Source organism: Penicillium brevicompactum (genome assembly GCF_028827555.1).
Source record: "Penicillium brevicompactum strain IBT 35665 chromosome Unknown utg000001l_segment0_segment0, whole genome shotgun sequence".
NCBI classification, from domain to species: domain Eukaryota; kingdom Fungi; phylum Ascomycota; class Eurotiomycetes; order Eurotiales; family Aspergillaceae; genus Penicillium; species Penicillium brevicompactum.
This window is the reverse complement of record NW_026623203.1, coordinates 7,009,573-7,027,027: the sequence shown is the minus strand read 5'-3', so window position 1 is coordinate 7,027,027 and position 17,455 is coordinate 7,009,573. Positions and strand designations below refer to the sequence as shown.

The following is a 17,455-nucleotide window of genomic DNA, read 5'->3' as shown; positions in this document are numbered from 1 at the left end:
AGCACGGGCTGACTGGGAACACCTTGGTGCCCCTTTCTGGCATATAAAGCCACACAAAATGGATCTGGAGTTTCTAGACATACCCTTCACCAGTTTGGTGACACAACTGACGGGGGACTCACAACACACTAGACTTTGATATAACTAGCCCTCAGTTCTTTTGGACTTTGCCCCCTATTCCCTTTTGCAACCGGAATGTATATATCTTTAGCGCGAATGCATGACACGAACCGACTTTTCTTGAATTATTGCATTCTATCTCCCGCCAGGGCTCCAGGTCCTCCTGGCCGAACAGATGCTCCGCCCCTTCTAGTTATCCGCAGAACGTGAATCAACCTTGGAACCCATTTATACATCAATCAACCTTGAAATCAGCCCTGGAGGGCTCTCTCATACAAATTCTCTCCTCAAGTCTCCAGATAAATTTGAAGAGTTGCATCTTGCTCAGTGATTCAATTTCGTATATGGTTTCGTTAAACATGCATGCATCGCTAGTGACCACGCCGTGAAAAATGCATAGAAATATGCCAAGTGGGGAACTATCGCTGCTGAAGTCCACTCTAATATGAATGGGACGTAACCATGGGAGAGATTCGAGAGTCCGAAAAAAAGCCAACATTCGAGGAACAAGGACATCAGATCTCAAGAGAAGAGAGGCCAGCCGCTGTTAAATCTATGTTGCTAGTGAAAGAGATTAAGAGTTAGCTTGGACCATGGAGGTTGAGTATGGCAAAGTCAATGAAAGGTCCACCGGAGATATACATACGCAAAGACTGAGTGGGGGTTCTGCGGGTGGCTGCAGCGCCCTTCGGCACAGGGCCGAATGTCAATGTCAATATTGACCTCTTGCATGGACAACCAAGGGTCACTGATCGCCGAATGGACTCGCCAGGGGTCTCGGTCTCCGATATCTCGACCCGCAACGGGCGCAATTCGGATGTTTTTAGAACCATGTGCAGGATCAAGAACATTGATATATCCGGGCAAGTGGTGATCGTCTTTATTAACGATATCTTTGGATACAGCGCCGATATTAGGGCCCGAAGCTGCTGTTGCGACAATGTAATCATTCTCGAAAGCGACAAGTTGTAAGCGCACATGATCCACAACCTTGCCCTTCAGTGTGACTTTGATATCACTATATGGCGGACCCCAGCTCTGTACCGAGGGTGCAATGGCAAAGGCAGCATGGGTGGCCTGATCGGGCTGACACAAATCCTGTGGTGGAGCAAGGCTTGGAGGGATAACATTTGAGAACTCTAGCTCCTTAATCCAAGGAGCTATGAGGCCATCTCCGGTCATTTTTAGATAGGCCTCTTTCAAAGCCCAGATCGAGTAGAAGAGCCGCAGGCCGTAGCCCGCAAGTAATTCTTCATTATGGTCGTTCGGATCAATCTTGGTCATACCAAGCGGATGGGCTAGTCGAACGGTCTTTAAGGGGTTCTTGATTGTTTGAAGCTCATTATATGAGAGAACCTCTTCGAAGACATCCACGAATGTTGCGAGTTCGGCAAAAGTCTTCGGAGGCCGATTGGCGCGACGACGAGAGGGTTCATCGACACAAGCAATGTCCACACCGACACGAGGTAGAGAGTTGGCCCCGGATGTAGCGGACTTTGCAACACGTGTACCTGCCAGCAATGTGATGCCGGCCTGGTGGCTGACGTTGAAATCAAGGCTCGCATCGTAGAACGGCCGTTTTTCCGGAGCGGGAGTACGTTGAATCTCAATTTCATCCCAGTTTGCACCGGTAGTCTGGTGGACAAAGTAATACTTCAAAAGCTGCGAGGCCAAGGACATGCGCTTGTCTGAAGCGTGAAAGTACCTCTTGACAGCTTCTTGGTCAGACTGAGTCAGAGTATGAACCAAAGGAAGGTCGAGCCCCTGGTCCTCCCAGCGTCGAATATCAACATACCACCGAATCAAAGTCGGATGATGTATCATTGACTGATCAACTTGCTCCGAGTTGAATACCTTGGACGCATCTTGGTGGGTGATCGAGTTGTGCTCCATATCGATCTATACGGGTCGTTATTTTGGTCCAGTCTAGGACAAAGAACTTTCATTCATGATACCCACAGCTTTCAGTCTCTCGATATTTACCCAATTATTGTTATTGGAAATATCCGTATGTTTTTGAGAAGAGCTGAGTGAGCACAGCACACAACCCACGACAGCGGCTTATCGGCTTATCGTGATACAAGCACGTGAAGATAACCTTATCAAGAACATGTGGGACATCCCGAGGTCAGATGCATACAGAAAGCCACAAAGCGCAAGGGTCAAGATGTTCAAGTACAAGATTTTTATGTGGGAAATATAGAGAGGATCAACTTAGCTAAAGAGTTCTAGAGCAACTTTCTAAGGTTGCAAATAGTAAGACCTCCCGAGGTCGCCTCCAGCCCTCCAGGGCTGGACGGCTCCGATTACGGATTAGATAAAAAGATAATAGCTCACGTGGTGATAAGTTCCCCGCCGGGAAAGTTTGAGTCACGTGTATCGAAAAGAGTCATCGGTGATGCTGTTGAGGCAAATTAGATACTACAATTCTCCTCAATTAAAGATGACTATCACCATTGGAGTTCTCGCACTACAGGGTGCTTTCTTTGAGCATATACAGCTACTGAAAAAGGCCACGGCGCAAGCTTCCCCGTCGGATTGGCATTTCATCGAAGTACGAACGCCACAAGAGCTGGCAGCATGCGACGGCCTTGTTTTGCCCGGAGGAGAGAGTACTACCATGTCTTTGGTTGCAGCGAGATCCAATTTGCTTGAGCCATTGCGCGAATTCGTGAAGTAAGTGGCGCCGATCAAGCAAAATAACAAATCTAACAGACGTGCAGAGTGGATCGCAAACCAACGTGGGGTACTTGCGCTGGCCTGATCTTGCTAGCCGAGTCCGCCAACAAGACCAAGAAGGGTGGACAGGAGTTGATTGGAGGTCTCGACGTGCGAGTGAACCGCAACCACTTTGGCCGACAGACTGAGAGCTTCCAAGGCCCATTGGATCTGCCTTTCTTGGGTGCAGATGCCGCTCCTTTCCCATCCGTGTTTATTCGAGCTCCGATTGTTGAAAAGATTCTGCCGCACCATGAGGGTGTGCAAACAGAAGAAATCAAGCAAGAAGATGTCATTGTGGCACCATCTCGACAGGTGCGAGATTCAGTGGCGCAAGCAGCAACAGCAGACGAAGTCGAAGTACTGGCCACATTAGTTGGACCCGCAGCTCGTTCAGCCACAGAAGGTCAGGACGGCGATCCTGATAAGGAGGTTGGAGATATCGTGGCAGTGCGACAAGGCAACGTCTTTGGTACCAGCTTCCACCCAGAACTGACAGGCGACGCAAGAATTCATGCTTGGTGGCTTCAGCAGGTGCAAGCAGCTGTGCTCAAGCGGAACAAGTTGAAGCAATAGACCATATATAAGGCAGAGAAAAGACTCTTGTAAATAGGTTGTTTGGTGAATAGACATTTCCTGCATCTGCTAATTGTTTCACCTCCCGTAGAGTAACGCCATTGAATTTCCGAGCCAGCACTTTTCCATTATGCACCGACCTACCTTCCGGCACCGTATTCATCCTCCTCGCGCTGGCGCTGCTCGTCGTAGGCGCGGCCATATCCACCCCGACCAGGATCGTATTCTTCACGGTATTCGTCACGAACTTGGCCACCTGACTTGCCACGCCTGTGAAAACGTTAGCTTGCTGTGCTTGCATTCTAAAGAGGTAGTCTCGTACCCGAATTGTCGACCTTCTTCGAATCCAGGGTCAAGATCTGTTCGAATAATCCGCTCATCCAGCTTTGTTCCACCGACATATTTCAAGCAGTCCAGCGCGTCCTGGTGAGTATAATATTCCACGAAGCAGAAACCGCAGGGCGTCTTGTTGAATCGGTCGAGGCCCATGACCAGTCGCTTGATCTCGCCGCACCTATTATTGAGATTAGTTAAACCCCTAACACTATCCTCGGGTTGTTTCTCACTTGGCAAAAAGTTCATGGATTTGTTCCTCGGTAGTATAGAAGGAGCTTAACTTGGTCAGTAAAGGAACGTGAAGGCTTGCTAGTTGGAACATGGCTGCATACAGATTTCCCACGTAGAGGGTAGTTGCGTTCTTCAACTTATCATCGGGCTTCTCCTGTTGCTGCTCCTCCTCTTCGTTATATCTGCGGCGCTTGTTCTGTGTACGATCCTTTAGTCTGGTGCGTCTCCGAGCTGGGTTCCGCGCAGCAGCAGCGCTATCAATGAAACTCACCTTGCCGCCGAAGTATGCGCTAGGTCGATCCAGTCGGTCGACCGTGTTAACCGCTAGTAAGCTCATGGTGAAAAGCTCAAGAAGAATGGGGGAGGGTTGGTGGTTGCGATGTACGTAGTTGACGGAGCAAAGAAGCTCGGAGCTACAAGAAAGATCTTGGCGCAAGAATTCCACTTCGCATCAACAACTTTGCGTCCCTCATACCCGCCCTGCCAGTTTCACGCGATTTCCGACCGTCAAATATGAACTGAGTGTTTTCTTTTATAAACTTGACTTATTACTCTCCTCCAAAAATCAATGCCGAAGGTCAACAGTTACACGCCTGCCTGGCTGTGCCGGCCCTCGCCAGGCGCAAAGTTCCTGTCCAGCAATTCTACCCAAACTCCAGCCCAGAAGCAGCAAGACGGAAAGCCTCCAGCCAATGGACCGACGCGAACAATCGCCAAGCGAGGGAATGAGGTGTTCGCTGTTGTTGACAACGAGATCCGGTGGTCAAACCTAGCCCGCCTCAAAGATCAATGGGCACACCACGCCAAGCAGAAGAAGGGGCCTACTGGCCAGCGTGAGGAGAAAGGCGACATTGCTGAGATTCCTCCTTACCGGGTATGCATATCCTCAATTCCCTTGTCTACTGTCTTGTACCAAATAGCTAACATCTGCACAGGTTCTAGCTGTGCCTGTTTCTGGACTGATCAAACAGATCATTCCCTCCCCCAACGGTGCTTTCCTTGCGATCGTTTGTGAAGACACCGTTAGCATTGCCGTTCTTCCTGACTCCTCACACCTTTCCTCGCCCAACTCCGATTCTATTCGCTTAAAGACCTACCAACTGGGCCCTACCACCCATGTTCGCCCCGAAGCGCCAGTGGTTTCCGCGCTGTGGCATCCACTCGGCCTGCACAGCAACCTGGGTGGGTGTCTTGTGACTGTTACTACCGATGCGGCGGTGCGCGTGTGGGAGCTGGACCGTAACAACCACTGGTCCTTTGACCAACCCACTTTGGCAATTGACTTGAAGAAACTGGTTGATGGAACCTCTTGCGACCAAGACTTTGCTCCCTCTGGATTTGGAAAGAGCAAGGGATTTTCCGCCGATCTAATCGACATGGAGGTCGCCTCCGCTTGCTTCGCTGGCAATGGAAGTGAGAAGGAAGATGCATGGGCACCCATGACTCTATGGATCGCTATGAAACCTGGAGATCTTTATGCGTTGTGTCCATTGTTGCCTTCTAAGTGGCAAGCTCCCTCCACAACTATTCCATCTCTTTCCGCAACAATCATCCCGAAACTTGGACTCTTGGAGCAGGAGCCTGAGGATTCGAACGAGGAACTGACTGCCTGTCGGCAACAGTACGATTGGCTGTCTGAGATTGACGAGCAGGAACCCTTGCCTTTACCTTCCAGCGTTGGAACCATCCAAGGCGCAGACGTGTTCACTCGCCCATCGAACCCCAGCGCTATTCCTAGGCTGCAGGGTCCGTTCCGCTTTGACACCGGTGAAGAGCTTGATGATTTAGATCTCTGTGATATCCTTGTCATCGCTGCCGGGCTGGACGTGGAGGATCTCATGATGGGCGAAGAAGAGGAGTTGGCAGTTGAAGCCGCCGACCAAGAAAAGCTTTCGGCCACTGTGCTGTCTCTCACCAGCACCAATGGCCGTGTTCATGTTTGTCTTGAACTTGACGGCGTTGAAGGACAGTGGCTTCCTAAAGCCAAAAAGAACGCGTTCCAAACACCCCTTTCGGAGCCTGCTGATTTGGTCTTGGTGGAATCCTTGGATACCATCAAAAAGCCCGAGGACTCAACTACATGGCCCACATTCACCAGGGATATTAACTCTCGATACTCCTTCTTTGTCACGACTGCAACAAACGTGGTGTACTTGTCTCTTTCGGATTGGACCCAGAGACTGGAAGCCGAGTTGCAAACCGAAGATACCGCGGGATCTGCTTTCCGTCTCCAAGTTCTCTGTGATGGAGAAGTTACAAAGCGAGAAAAAATCTTGGAAGTTTCCGATAGCGATCTCACCCCCCGAAAGGAGCACCTTGCCGGGTCCTTGATCTTCCACGACTTTGACCTCGGATATATGCTCCTCACTTACTACCCATCCAGCCCCTACGCAGCCGTCATGAACTCGCCGGAAGACTCATTTTCCGTGGCTCTCGACAAATCGATTTATGAGCAAAGGGCGCCAGCACCGAGCATGCCTTTCTTGCCCCCGAGTCGGGCACCCTATCAAGTCCCCGCTGTTTTCTACGCAGCCTCTCCACTCGACTCGTTTATTGAGAAGCATGTTCCACATCGCCAGCGTCACACGCTTAAGGAACAAGTGCGTCTTTCTCCAGCAACATTGGACCTCGTGGCTACTGCCCACCGCGTTCTGTCAGCTCACACGAATGCCCTTGAGCGTGCTGCGTCGGACCTCTTCCGCAGATGTGAACGGCTACAGGGCGAGATGCAGGACCAACTGCGCCAGCTTTCGGACGTCGCAGAACGCGTTAAGGGAGTAACTAGCGAAATCGGCGAGGATGGACGTCGGAAGGAGGGAGTTCGTACAGGAGACGCCTTGGACAAGAGATTACAGGCAGCCCATGACAAACAAAGCGAGCTCAACCGTCGCTACGAGGCTTTGCGCACTAAAGTCTTGAATTCGGGCGGTCGTCCATTGAGCGAGAAGGAGAATGCCTGGGTCAGAGAGGTGAAGGAGTTGTCTGCATCTTTGCAGCCCAGCAACAATCACGAGGAAGACCAAGAACTCATCCCGCGAATCGAAATCGTAAGCCAGATCCTCCTTTGGGCTATTCATTGTTACTCACATTATCTAGGTCAAACGCCTCGCTTTGGATCTCTTGGCCCAAACCAAGTCTATTTCAAGCAAGATGCCTTCCCCTGAACCCGGCAGTCCTGCTTCACCCAATGGTCAGCCCAAGGTACCACAACGCTTGCAACGAGCCAAGGTTGCGGATGCAATGAGGATGGTTGAACGAGAGTGAGTCAATGCCTTTTCCGTGTGCTTTTCAAGTTTTGGGCTAATAATCCCTAGGTCTGCTGTCATCGATGCTATCACTTCGCGTCTGGAGCGACTTAACACTAGTCTTTGAGGCTCATGTTCGTGCACATTGCCGGACGGATTGATATTCGAACTTTGCCATCCATCCCGCACCAAGTGCGGCATTCAGTGCCATAGAGCTATTCGGACCTCAAGCTCCATGTCTTCATCATATGTCTAGAGTAACATGAATCGGTGGATATGATTTTATACTTTGTATTTCTTGCGTCTTCGGAACCTCCAAGGCTTCAAATGACTGCTTTGTTAATGTGTCAAGATTTTCTACGACTAGATTACCCAGACTACTTTTTTTGTAATCCATGGAGCATACTTCAGTACAAACTTTGGAATGGGTATAAAGTGGCTACCATCAACATCTGAATCTTCTCTTCCAAGGTTGGAGCCACAGAGACAGGTTTCTAGCACAAGGGGGTCTGTGCAGCCTTCTGTTCCTCTCAATATTCTTTCGTGAAGCCGTAGAACTCCAAGGATTCATCCTCCAGGCGCTCGAGCGGGGCTTTATCTCTGACATGATATCCCAAGATACTGTAGTAGGCATTCTTCTCCTTGATATTCGCAATGTCAGGCTCTGCTTCTAAGGGGGACTTTTCGGAAATTTCCGCAATGAAGGCCTTGCCGTAAGAAGCCTCACCCAGCGCTTGCTCATACACAGTTCCGTCATCACTATCTTGCTCTTCATCGTCCATGTACTCCAAACATGTGCAAAAGGACTCCGTATCAGATTCCACCTCCCATCTAGTATGCCGTTCATTCCGGGTCTGATGACGCCTTGCGCGATAACTCCATCGAACGGAAGGAACTATCACCGAGTCACAAATTCGGCTCAAATCGAAAACATTGTTTTCTGAAAAGCCATACAGGACTGGAGTGGGAGGTCGCGAAGATATAACAGGGAGGAACTCCGCGGCTTCAACAAAGACGTCCTCATCTTCGGAGCTGTCGTCATTTGAGTTCGAACTGATGTCCAAGAGTTGATTTGCGGGCTTGTGAGGGTTTTCCCATTCTTTATAATCTGTAACGTAAGCCTGGTCCTCGCCGACTCTCTTATCACCTCTTGCCCAGCATTCTGCACAGGTCGCTGTGTGCGACTCAAGCGTTATCATCCATGGACCCCAGCAGTGCGATCCTTTCAAGCATGCTGAGATTGCTCTATCCCATATACAGCCACAGAGTGGGTATTTGACTATCCAGAACAGACACATCACGGATTTTGGGATGTTTCAATGGGATTGGGTCTTGGCAAGGACAGGGCAAAGTGACGTTGGAGGGCGGCTGGCGGCTGTTATAATTGCTTTGCTTGAGGATTAGAGTGTCTGTATAATTTGCTATACCGGAAGAAGAAAACAACTCCGTCTTGTATTTAACATAGAGGAGGATGGGCTCTCTCAAAGTAGTCTCCGCAACTGTCCATCAAAGACCTTGTGTTTCCCACTACTTCACGATTTCCTTTGTTCAACATTTGTTAGCTCTTTGTGGACTTACCAAACTTGTCTCATACTATAATTTAGAATTCCCCTTTTACTGGAATATTCATTTGGCTTTGGTACATGCATGTGCTGTTCCTGTCTGTCAAAGCCATTCCATCTAGTGTATAAGGCTGAGGTATACACGTGACCGGCTTGCATCTCAACCTCTCACTCTCATAGCACTCTTTGTCTCATGAGTCATTAGATCTGTCTTGAAAGACCAGAGACTTCAACTTGAGTGTTTTGAATGCCATACCTGAGTTCAGCATCCTATATGCGCACCGCGTTCACGGGTCCAAGCAGCGGAGTGAGCCAGTGTAGCTAATCACCTTGGAAGCTTCAACGGAATATTTATACCTACTCTCAGTCATTACTTTCCAAAGTCACTTTTGTTTAAACTCTAGAAGTAAGAGTGAAGTGACAAAAGTTTGATTTAGAGAAGGAAAAAGAAAAAAATTGCCGTCCCTACAAAAGGGGACAAAGGCACAAAAGATGAAACCAAAACGCCGATTTCATCTGACACGCCGGTCAGATTTGCTTCAGTTACCCAAGATGGGCCTATCATTACCCCCATCTCCCTCTTCACCTTCCTCCCAGTTTTCACGAGAAGCCCCCGCAGCTCACTCCGGGCTGCTGGAGAGTGATCGGGCGAAGCCCGCCCCACCCTCGACGCGGTCGTTGATCATGCTGCGGAGATCACTCACAGTCTGCTCGAAGGTTGGTAGATATAGGCCTGTCCGGTAGGCCTCCCACTCCCCCATGGCGCCGGAGAAGGTGATTTGGTACCATTTGCAAAAATTTGAGTAGACATGAGGGTTGTTGTTTAGGAGGCTGCGAGGGTTGGACATCGTGTGGTGGGCGAGAACATTGATGGCCCTGCACTCACTCAGCCAGACATGGAACTTGCCCTCGAGGTAAGCTTCGACCATCTGCTTGTGCTCCAAGCGGGTCTTATTGTAGGCATCCTCGTCGGCAAAGATGTAGATGGCATCGATGGGAACCTTGGCAGAGGTTGAGAGGGTAGGGTCGAGGGTATTCCAATCCGCTTTCCACTGTAGGAGGTGCTCCAAAGAAAGTGCATGCTGATCAAACTGCTCTACGTCACGGGGACACAGGGCGAAGAACCGGTCGTCGCGGCGCTTCGTCAGCTTCTTCATGGACAAGATGGCATCTTCAGCTTGGCTCTCAAGCCCCCACACGGCCTCTCGCACCTTTCGAGGAACCCGAATATCAGCGGGGATATCGAAGTCTCTGGATTGGAGTTCATAGTTGAAGATATTAGGTTGGTTGCTCAAATCGTATGGCTTGGGCCGAGTTGCAAGATTGGTATTGCAAGTCATAATTGTGTTTGACTTGAATGATGTGAGTAGCAAGCAAACAAATGAGGATCTGATGGTATTCAAGAAGCTAACCAGTGTGTGTTTGTTGAGAGTTAGCTAGGCTTGAAAGTTGAGGATGAGAGAGAAGCCAGGAGGGTTCAAGTCAGGAGGGGGACCGATATAGTTGTGTGCCATCCCAAATAGGAACCGGGGGATCTATACTTTCCATTGAAAAACAATAGCAAGAAGCCTTCATTGTGTGAACTCAATCCCTATTGGTTTAATTCATGAAATTAAGCATTGTTTCCCAAGGGCATTGTCCACTTCTCTTCTCGTACCTACTATCGGCCAATCATACAGCGCAGTCTAGTAACTTCTGGTTGTGTGAGTGAGGTTATTGGTCTAATTGCTTTTCGGGTGTCGGGGTCTGCCCCGAGGTTTGTTGTAGAGTCGATCCATAGTTTATGAAAGCTTGTCTGTATGCTAAAACAATAAGCATGCCTATGGAGAACCTTAGAAACTAACAGAATTGTCATCCGGATGTGAGGTGAACGTAGGTGGAGGTCGGTTCACATCGATGTAGTCTCATCAGTGGCCTGTTACGATTTGACGTCCACGGGTGCAGTCAATGTTTTCCCCGAGGTCTAGCCAATATTCTCATGGGATTTGAAACAACCTAAGAAGCACTTAAATCTTTTAAGTCTTGAAGGTACGGGTATGTAGACCTAAACATGTTCAATCATCTTTTCTCTCATGTCTTTCCGGGGCCTTTTGGTGGAATTCCAACGTTGTTTGGCATCTTTTGCTTGCGGTGTATCAAATGGTACTACAGCGCACTCAAGACTTGGGGATTCCTTGGGAAAGTATTTTTGTATCAGATAATGCGTATAGCTTTCACCTAACGTTCTGGGCGGTGACATATTGATTAGAAGGACGTTGCTGGCACATTTAAACTATCCCTACCCGAGACGGGAGACGAGATACCTCGCGCAAGGAGATGGTGTCAGAGACGGCATTTCATTCATTGCAGTTTATTTTAAAAGAAATAAAACTTTCCAGTGCGCGAGACCAAAGATCCAAAGTGTAAATGCGATCAAAAATGCCCCGCCAGTCTGTCGCTCATGGAGCGAAGAAGAGATAATCCACGGTCTCAAACTTATTGAACGCTGTTGAATTTGTTAGAAGACATCGTTCTATGTGTGGTAGATCAGGGTTTGACATACCGTTCGATGAGATGGACGCCGGAGGCGGTCTCGACGACCTCGCTGACCTGGCCAGGCTGGAGAGCGAAAGCGGCATCTTCAAACTCCTTTTGCATCTCACCACGGCCGAAGAAGCCCCTTATACAGTCAGTATGAGTGTTATCACTCTGTTTGACGCGTTCACTCACAAATCGCCCTTCTTGCGGGCACTGCTGCAGTCAGACTCAGCAACGGCAAGTTCGCCAAGGCTAATCTCTCCAGACTGAATGCGCGCTTCGTGGCCCTTCAGGATCTCAATTGCCTCCTCCTTAGAGCGGGTAATATCGGCTTCTCTCCAGCTGCTGGGGCGACGGCTATCGCGGTGCTTGACGAGCAGGTGGCTGCAGCGGATTTTGCCTTCGCCTTCGCCCGAGGCATCGGGACGGGCGGTCGGGGTATGATTCTGCGCCATGTAGACTTTAAGCTTTTCGGTATCGGTATCGGCAGGAGGTTCCCAGCGGGATTCTTTTGTGTTGGGGTTGAAGTAGTAAGGAAGGTTCTTGGAGTTGGAATGACGCACTTCCCATGTATCGGGAAGACCTGTATCAGCCTGCAATTCAGTTAGTGCTGAATGGGACTGAATTGTATGACAGTAGCACACCATTTTAATTGTTGGATTCAATAATTTCTGGAGGTATTAGTGCAACGTGAATGTTTGTGGTAGCAAATGTTAATGAATGATCTATGCGGATGGAAACTGCGGGGGAGTCTCCTGCAAACACTGCAAACATAGCTAAGCTCCATGACATTGCACAATAGATCGACGGTGAGACCACTGCTCGCGCTTTTCAAATAAAACCAGGCATTCAAATTCAACTTCACCGCAAGCAAGAGCGATCAAGAGCCTTTGGAGCCCAGCAGCCCCAGCCCATCATCACTCCAGGGCTAATTTCGAGCGCCGCCGCACCTTGATCGACCTCACGCATTGCTCATTGGTCAGAGTGCACGTGCCAAATAACGCTAGTCCTATTTTGGCATCCTTTTCACTTCAACCTCAACGGGATTTGCGGTAGAATAACGGATCAAACGTTATTTCGGTTTATTTTTCTTGCACTGCTGGTTGACTGGAACAAGGTGGACGCTTGAAATAAACACCAACTCTTCTTTCTTCCCACCTCGTCCCTTTGCCAACTCTCGATCACGCGAACATGGCCAGTCCCTCACCCTCCGCCGCCGACGAGACCCAGCAGGGAAAGCAGATTCACTTCAAGTTCTGCCGTGAATGGTGAGTGCCTCAATATCTACACCATGCGACCGGGGTCTATAACCTCTGATTCGAGGGGGTCGCCCCATCTTCGGTCCTGGGCAAAGAGCGGACAACCTCCCTCAAACCGGCGTTGATCGGGTCTGAAGGTCTCGTCGCATCTATTTGATCAGATAGCTAACACATGCATAGCTCTAACCTCCTCTACCCCAAGGAAGATCGCGCTACCAACCAACTTATGTTCACTTGCCGCACCTGTCACGTCGGTGAGCCGGCCACCTCTTACTGTGTGTACCAGAACAAGCTCCACAGTCAAGTCGGAGATACTGCTGGTGTGACTCAGGATGTGGCTTCCGACCCTACGGTTCGTCTCCCTACTCTTTTATTCCCTATGTGGCAAATCCAGTGCCTTTTGGGGTCACGGATGCAATCACAACCCGGATGTGGACTGGTTTTGGAGGCTTGAAATTGGTCTTGCTGTACCATTTCCAAGCCAAATGCTCAAACCCCCCCTCTTACCCGTGGAGGAGGGCTGTCCCTTCCAGGATGTTGAATCTGCGTGACCTTGCCTTCTTCTGTTCACACTGATTACTGCTGCTCAACTTATACTAATACTAACGGCCGACAGCTTCCCCGAGCGAACAAGACATGCCCCAGCTGCCTCGAAACAGAAGCCGTCTTCTTCCAGTCGCAACAAAGATCCGCTGAGACAGGAATGGTAAGAGCGATTCTGCAAACATCAACTCTATCTGAATTCCGCTGACCCTCTCGTGACCTTTCATATAGAAACTTTACTACGTCTGCTGCGCATGCGGAAATGTCTACATGTGATCATGGCTCCTCTTCTTTGCTGATGCGGTGGTCTCTTTTGATACCCCTTTCATGGTTTTTGCGATTTGCGGTATTTTGTTCAGTTTGGGATGCATACTGGAGTCTGGCGATTGGAGACAGAGAAAAGCACAAATTATTTTTTGAATATGCGGGTTTCTATTGATACAATGGAGTAAATTTTATCCTGCCAAACACAAAACGCTTTGCCAACGGTAGAAATGGGATATATTACACATGAACCGGCGCCAGGGACAAGATCTTTGACCACTTCTTGTTCCGTAGCTCCTGTCCAACGACTCCTGTAGGAATGTTAGTATGTCGAGATATGATATGAGCGTCGAGGCTGAAGCCGAGATTCGAGATCACACTAACCGTTCATTCTTGTTCCGATGGGGTCCCCGGACTTATTCACCAAAACGCAAGCATTGTCACCAAAGCGAACCAGCGAGCCATCCGGTCGTTGCAATTCCTTCTTCACGCGCACCACGACGGCATGTCGGATATCACCGCGGCGGACCTTGTTGGCGAGCGCGGCGGCGGTGGTGGCTTCGGAGCCTGCAGATCGCTGCTTCTGGACGACGACGACTATCCGGTCACCTATTTTCAAAATCATGTCAACATGAGCTCGTTATCTCCCCGGTGGATGCTGGGTCGGAGACTAACCGATTGTCGCGGGCCGTTTCTTCTTCAGGACGTTCACGCACTCGACGATCGAGGCGCCCGAGTTGTCAATGCAACTTAATAGTGTCTGGGAAAACGGTCAGTTATCTCCATGTCTTATTTGAGCAACCTACTTGCCTTTAATTGAATCATGGTGTGGTTCGGATGGAGATGATGCTTGTCCGCAATTTGTTTCGAGACGGACTTCCCATCTCGGATGTTAGTTATTCCGGACGTCGATATAGAAGTCAATATGTTGACTACTTCGGACTTCAAGACTGGATTTTATTTTGTTTATTTTTTTAATCCAGCTTCTTCAAAAACTTACTTTCTGGCTACGTTCTACGTTTGCCATGTTGGTGATACTTGGACTCTCGACATATCCTAGGCAACGAGATCAATTTATCTGATAGTTCGGATGATCGGGCAAGTTTCGTTGAGAATTGCAGAGAAATAGAGTGATCAGTGTAAAGTTAGTGATATTATGTCCATATTTGGACTATTGGCACAATTCAAACGTGGAGTCCCCCAATAACAGAGCACGTAGCCCTGAAGACATGCGCGAAATCGGGAAAGGTCCATATGCGCGGATAAGACAGCGGTTCCGCCCCTAAAAACAAGCGTTGCGGAGGAACCTCTCCTGTCTCCGAGCCTCAATGGTGACATCTTCAGACATGTTATTTCTATTTCCTCGCTACAACTACACTCTTTTGGCTTGAATTTTCTTTCTTCCCTGGGTTCGACCCTGCGGATCTCCAGTCCTCCCCACGGCCCTTTCTCAGCATTCCATGACACCTCGTCTCTCAGATACTCAGACATTCGCATTTCACCACGCCCATTATGCCCCCCAGGAAAGCGCGCAATACTTCGCCTGCGGCTGAACGTCGCGAGCGTCTTACTCTGGCCAAATTGGCCAGTTATGACGACGTCGCAACCGATGCGCTGGTAGACCATGTATGGCCCTTCGTCCGCACTTTGACATCGAGTGCCGTTTGCTGATTGTTTTGACTTCTAGGCCTACTTCTGGACCACAACTCGCAAGAACCGCACTAAGTACAGTCCCGCACGCGGTATCCACGACGACGACATTGGGCGCATTCTCCTCCATGATGTTATCGTCAAGAAGGACCTACCGGCCGCCGAACGCAAGTTGTTGGAGATATCAGGCCTCAAGAAATACCTCGCCAATCTCCGCAGCCCGCGTGAAAAGGAGTGGTTCCGCCGACATCTCCGCAAGTACATTCAGATGTATCTTCCAGATTCTCCCTTCGAGGTTACCACAACCAACCGATACATTATCACACAACACGAGGCTGCTATTTGCGCTCGCAGGTTCATCAAGAAGGGCGAGGAGATCAAATACCTTGCTGGAACCCTTGTATCGATGACGCACGAAGAGGAACTGGATCTTGGCCTCACGCGCAAAGACTTTAGCATTGTGATGTCCAGTCGTCGCAAGACCCCATCATTCTTCCTGGGCCCCGCGCGCTTCGCTAATCACGACTGTGACGCCAATGGGAGTCTGACCACGCGTGGGAATGAGGGCATGTCTGTGGTTGCGATGCGCACTATACACGAGGGAGAAGAAATTACGGTTTCTTACGGAGAAGATTACTTTGGCGTTGACAATTGCGAGTGCTTATGCCAGACCTGCGAGCGGCTCGTTCGGAATGGATGGGCTCAAAATGCCGATTCGGACGCCAACAGCAGAGAATCCAGTCCCGTGTCTGATGTTGCATCTGTGAACGATAGCACCACAAGCAGGAAACGTCGCCGCAGCCCTCAAGTCGATGATTCGGACAACTCCTCAACCGTGTCTTGTTCCACCCCACGTAAGCGGGCGAAATTCCAGCGACAGGTTTCCAAACTACGGAAAGAGATTTCGGCTGCTGAACTTGCTGGTGAATCTGTGCCCACCCCTGAATCAGACGCTACTCCTGTCCCGGAAACTCTGCTCATTCCAAGTACTATCTTATCCCATACTTCACCTCAGGTGGCGAAGTTGAAGGGTGACCTCGCAGAACTGACTGCGGATCAATCACCCGGCTCACAAACACCGCTCTCCATCACTGCAGATTCGACCCAGCCCGAAGCAGCCACTATTACAGACACAATTGGGGGAAATCAAGCAAATGGAACTGACACTACGGAATATGACTCTCCTCACTCCGACGCCGACGAATCTCACCGATCGTCGATTTCGACTTTGCCCACAACTGTGGACGAAGTTGGAACGAAAGTCAAAGCCGAGGAGGTCGCATCAGAACCAAATCAGGCCGAGGCACCTAATGGCAATAGTCGCTCTGAGGCTTCCCCAGAAGGCCGGAATGACGCTGCTGAAGCCAACACCGAAAAACCAAAAGCGCGAAGGCCCTACACAAAACGGCGATTCATCGTGGACTCCGTCGAGACCGACTCCCAAGTTGCTCGAGTGCCTGGTGACTACACCAAGACTTCACGACTCCTTGCGCAAAAGTATGATCGATGGGTAGAGTGTCAAACATGCGATTCCTGGTTCCTACAGTCAAACTCTTACCTGACTCGCCGTGAATGCCCACGCTGTGAGCGCCATTCCAAACTCTACGGATTCCAATGGCCATACACCGACAAGAACCCCGACGGTGATGATCGCGTTATGGACCACCGCACCATTCACCGATTTTTGTCCCCCGATGCTCAATCGCGCATTAGCCGACGAGACCGCGGTGTCAGCTTCGGCATCACCCCCACGCCTGAGCTGTCTGACACGCATACTCCAGAAACGGAGACCAGCGACGCTAATGAGTCGAAGCGAGATGCGAGAGCATCTCGCCGGCGCACCAGGGAGCTGCGTATGACTATGTAAAGAGCATTGGGTCTATGAAATAAGATGGAGTTTCGGGTACATGTCACAATAGTTTGTTTCCCTTGCATGGGGATTGGTGTTTGGATTGCGATGCATTTTCAGGTCTGGACGGACCCTTGATTTTTCTTTTGGTATAATTTCTATATCTCTCTTCAAGATTAATGAGTATGGCGGCGAATTTAAACGCATAAGAACGCACTATGCAATCAAGACAGCACTGATGGATCTTATTATGTTCTGTTCTCTTGGATTTCAATGAGACCATAGGAAACAGATATGATAGAAATTGCGTGAAGAATTGACATCTAAAAACTATCAGCAAGACATCTGAGCATTTTTACGAAACAAGAGGGAAAAGCAATGGATCAAGACATTTGAGCCATGGACAACAGTCGGGATGATCACATCCGAACTGGCTCTTCCACCACTCCCCCGCATTTTGCCCGGGTGGCATCGACAATAACTGCACCAATGAGCGACCCATCATGGATTTGCATATTGCTTGCCTACCAGTGGCTGACTTGTTGCTAGGCCATGAAAGGGAACTCGGGTGTTGTTCTGCCGAAT

The 17,455-nt window shown here is 49.6% G+C and overlaps 10 protein-coding genes across 10 annotated transcripts; 4 read left to right on the top strand and 6 right to left on the bottom strand.

Annotated features, from left to right (window-relative positions):
- Window positions 1-735: 735 nt before the first annotated feature.
- Window positions 736-2,013, bottom strand: N7506_002254 (4'-phosphopantetheinyl transferase family protein; the record flags this gene model as incomplete). Its single annotated transcript, XM_056951550.1, has 1 exon — window positions 736-2,013. One exon carries the CDS (start codon window positions 2,011-2,013, stop codon window positions 736-738), a length of 1,278 nt encoding a protein of 425 aa, XP_056817465.1.
- Window positions 2,014-2,563: 550 nt separating this feature from the next.
- Window positions 2,564-3,414, top strand: N7506_002253 (pyridoxal 5'-phosphate synthase glutaminase subunit PdxT; the record flags this gene model as incomplete). Its single annotated transcript, XM_056951549.1, has 2 exons — window positions 2,564-2,796; window positions 2,844-3,414. The coding sequence occupies 2 exons, from the start codon at window positions 2,564-2,566 to the stop codon at window positions 3,412-3,414; spliced, it is 804 nt and encodes a 267-aa protein (XP_056817464.1).
- Window positions 3,415-3,554: 140 nt separating this feature from the next.
- Window positions 3,555-4,318, bottom strand: N7506_002252 (nuclear cap-binding protein subunit CBC2; the record flags this gene model as incomplete). Its single annotated transcript, XM_056951548.1, has 3 exons — window positions 3,555-3,684; window positions 3,737-3,928; window positions 3,981-4,318. 3 exons carry the CDS (start codon window positions 4,316-4,318, stop codon window positions 3,555-3,557), a joined length of 660 nt encoding a protein of 219 aa, XP_056817463.1.
- A 231-nt stretch (window positions 4,319-4,549) lies between these two features.
- On the top strand, window positions 4,550-7,353 carry N7506_002251 (uncharacterized protein; the record flags this gene model as incomplete). The annotated part of the gene is made up of 4 exons (XM_056951547.1): window positions 4,550-4,855; window positions 4,917-7,028; window positions 7,078-7,241; window positions 7,296-7,353. The coding sequence occupies 4 exons, from the start codon at window positions 4,550-4,552 to the stop codon at window positions 7,351-7,353; spliced, it is 2,640 nt and encodes an 879-aa protein (XP_056817462.1).
- A 403-nt stretch (window positions 7,354-7,756) lies between these two features.
- On the bottom strand, window positions 7,757-8,524 carry N7506_002250 (uncharacterized protein; the record flags this gene model as incomplete). Its single annotated transcript, XM_056951546.1, has 1 exon — window positions 7,757-8,524. The coding sequence occupies one exon, from the start codon at window positions 8,522-8,524 to the stop codon at window positions 7,757-7,759; it is 768 nt and encodes a 255-aa protein (XP_056817461.1).
- An 884-nt stretch (window positions 8,525-9,408) lies between these two features.
- N7506_002249 (uncharacterized protein) lies at window positions 9,409-10,128 on the bottom strand (the record flags this gene model as incomplete). The annotated part of the gene is made up of 1 exon (XM_056951545.1): window positions 9,409-10,128. One exon carries the CDS (start codon window positions 10,126-10,128, stop codon window positions 9,409-9,411), a length of 720 nt encoding a protein of 239 aa, XP_056817460.1.
- Window positions 10,129-11,263: 1,135 nt separating this feature from the next.
- On the bottom strand, window positions 11,264-11,952 carry pin1 (peptidylprolyl isomerase ESS1; the record flags this gene model as incomplete). The annotated part of the gene is made up of 4 exons (XM_056951544.1): window positions 11,264-11,273; window positions 11,331-11,447; window positions 11,498-11,898; window positions 11,950-11,952. 4 exons carry the CDS (start codon window positions 11,950-11,952, stop codon window positions 11,264-11,266), a joined length of 531 nt encoding a protein of 176 aa, XP_056817459.1.
- A 544-nt stretch (window positions 11,953-12,496) lies between these two features.
- Window positions 12,497-13,383, top strand: N7506_002247 (DNA-directed RNA polymerase II core subunit RPB9; the record flags this gene model as incomplete). The annotated part of the gene is made up of 4 exons (XM_056951543.1): window positions 12,497-12,573; window positions 12,745-12,916; window positions 13,181-13,270; window positions 13,339-13,383. The coding sequence occupies 4 exons, from the start codon at window positions 12,497-12,499 to the stop codon at window positions 13,381-13,383; spliced, it is 384 nt and encodes a 127-aa protein (XP_056817458.1).
- Window positions 13,384-13,611: 228 nt separating this feature from the next.
- Window positions 13,612-14,196, bottom strand: N7506_002246 (mitochondrial 54S ribosomal protein uL14m; the record flags this gene model as incomplete). The annotated part of the gene is made up of 4 exons (XM_056951542.1): window positions 13,612-13,682; window positions 13,756-13,980; window positions 14,047-14,131; window positions 14,182-14,196. 4 exons carry the CDS (start codon window positions 14,194-14,196, stop codon window positions 13,612-13,614), a joined length of 396 nt encoding a protein of 131 aa, XP_056817457.1.
- Window positions 14,197-14,883: 687 nt separating this feature from the next.
- N7506_002245 (SET domain-containing protein) lies at window positions 14,884-16,888 on the top strand (the record flags this gene model as incomplete). The annotated part of the gene is made up of 2 exons (XM_056951541.1): window positions 14,884-14,997; window positions 15,059-16,888. 2 exons carry the CDS (start codon window positions 14,884-14,886, stop codon window positions 16,886-16,888), a joined length of 1,944 nt encoding a protein of 647 aa, XP_056817456.1.
- Between the last annotated feature and the right edge of the window lie 567 nt (window positions 16,889-17,455).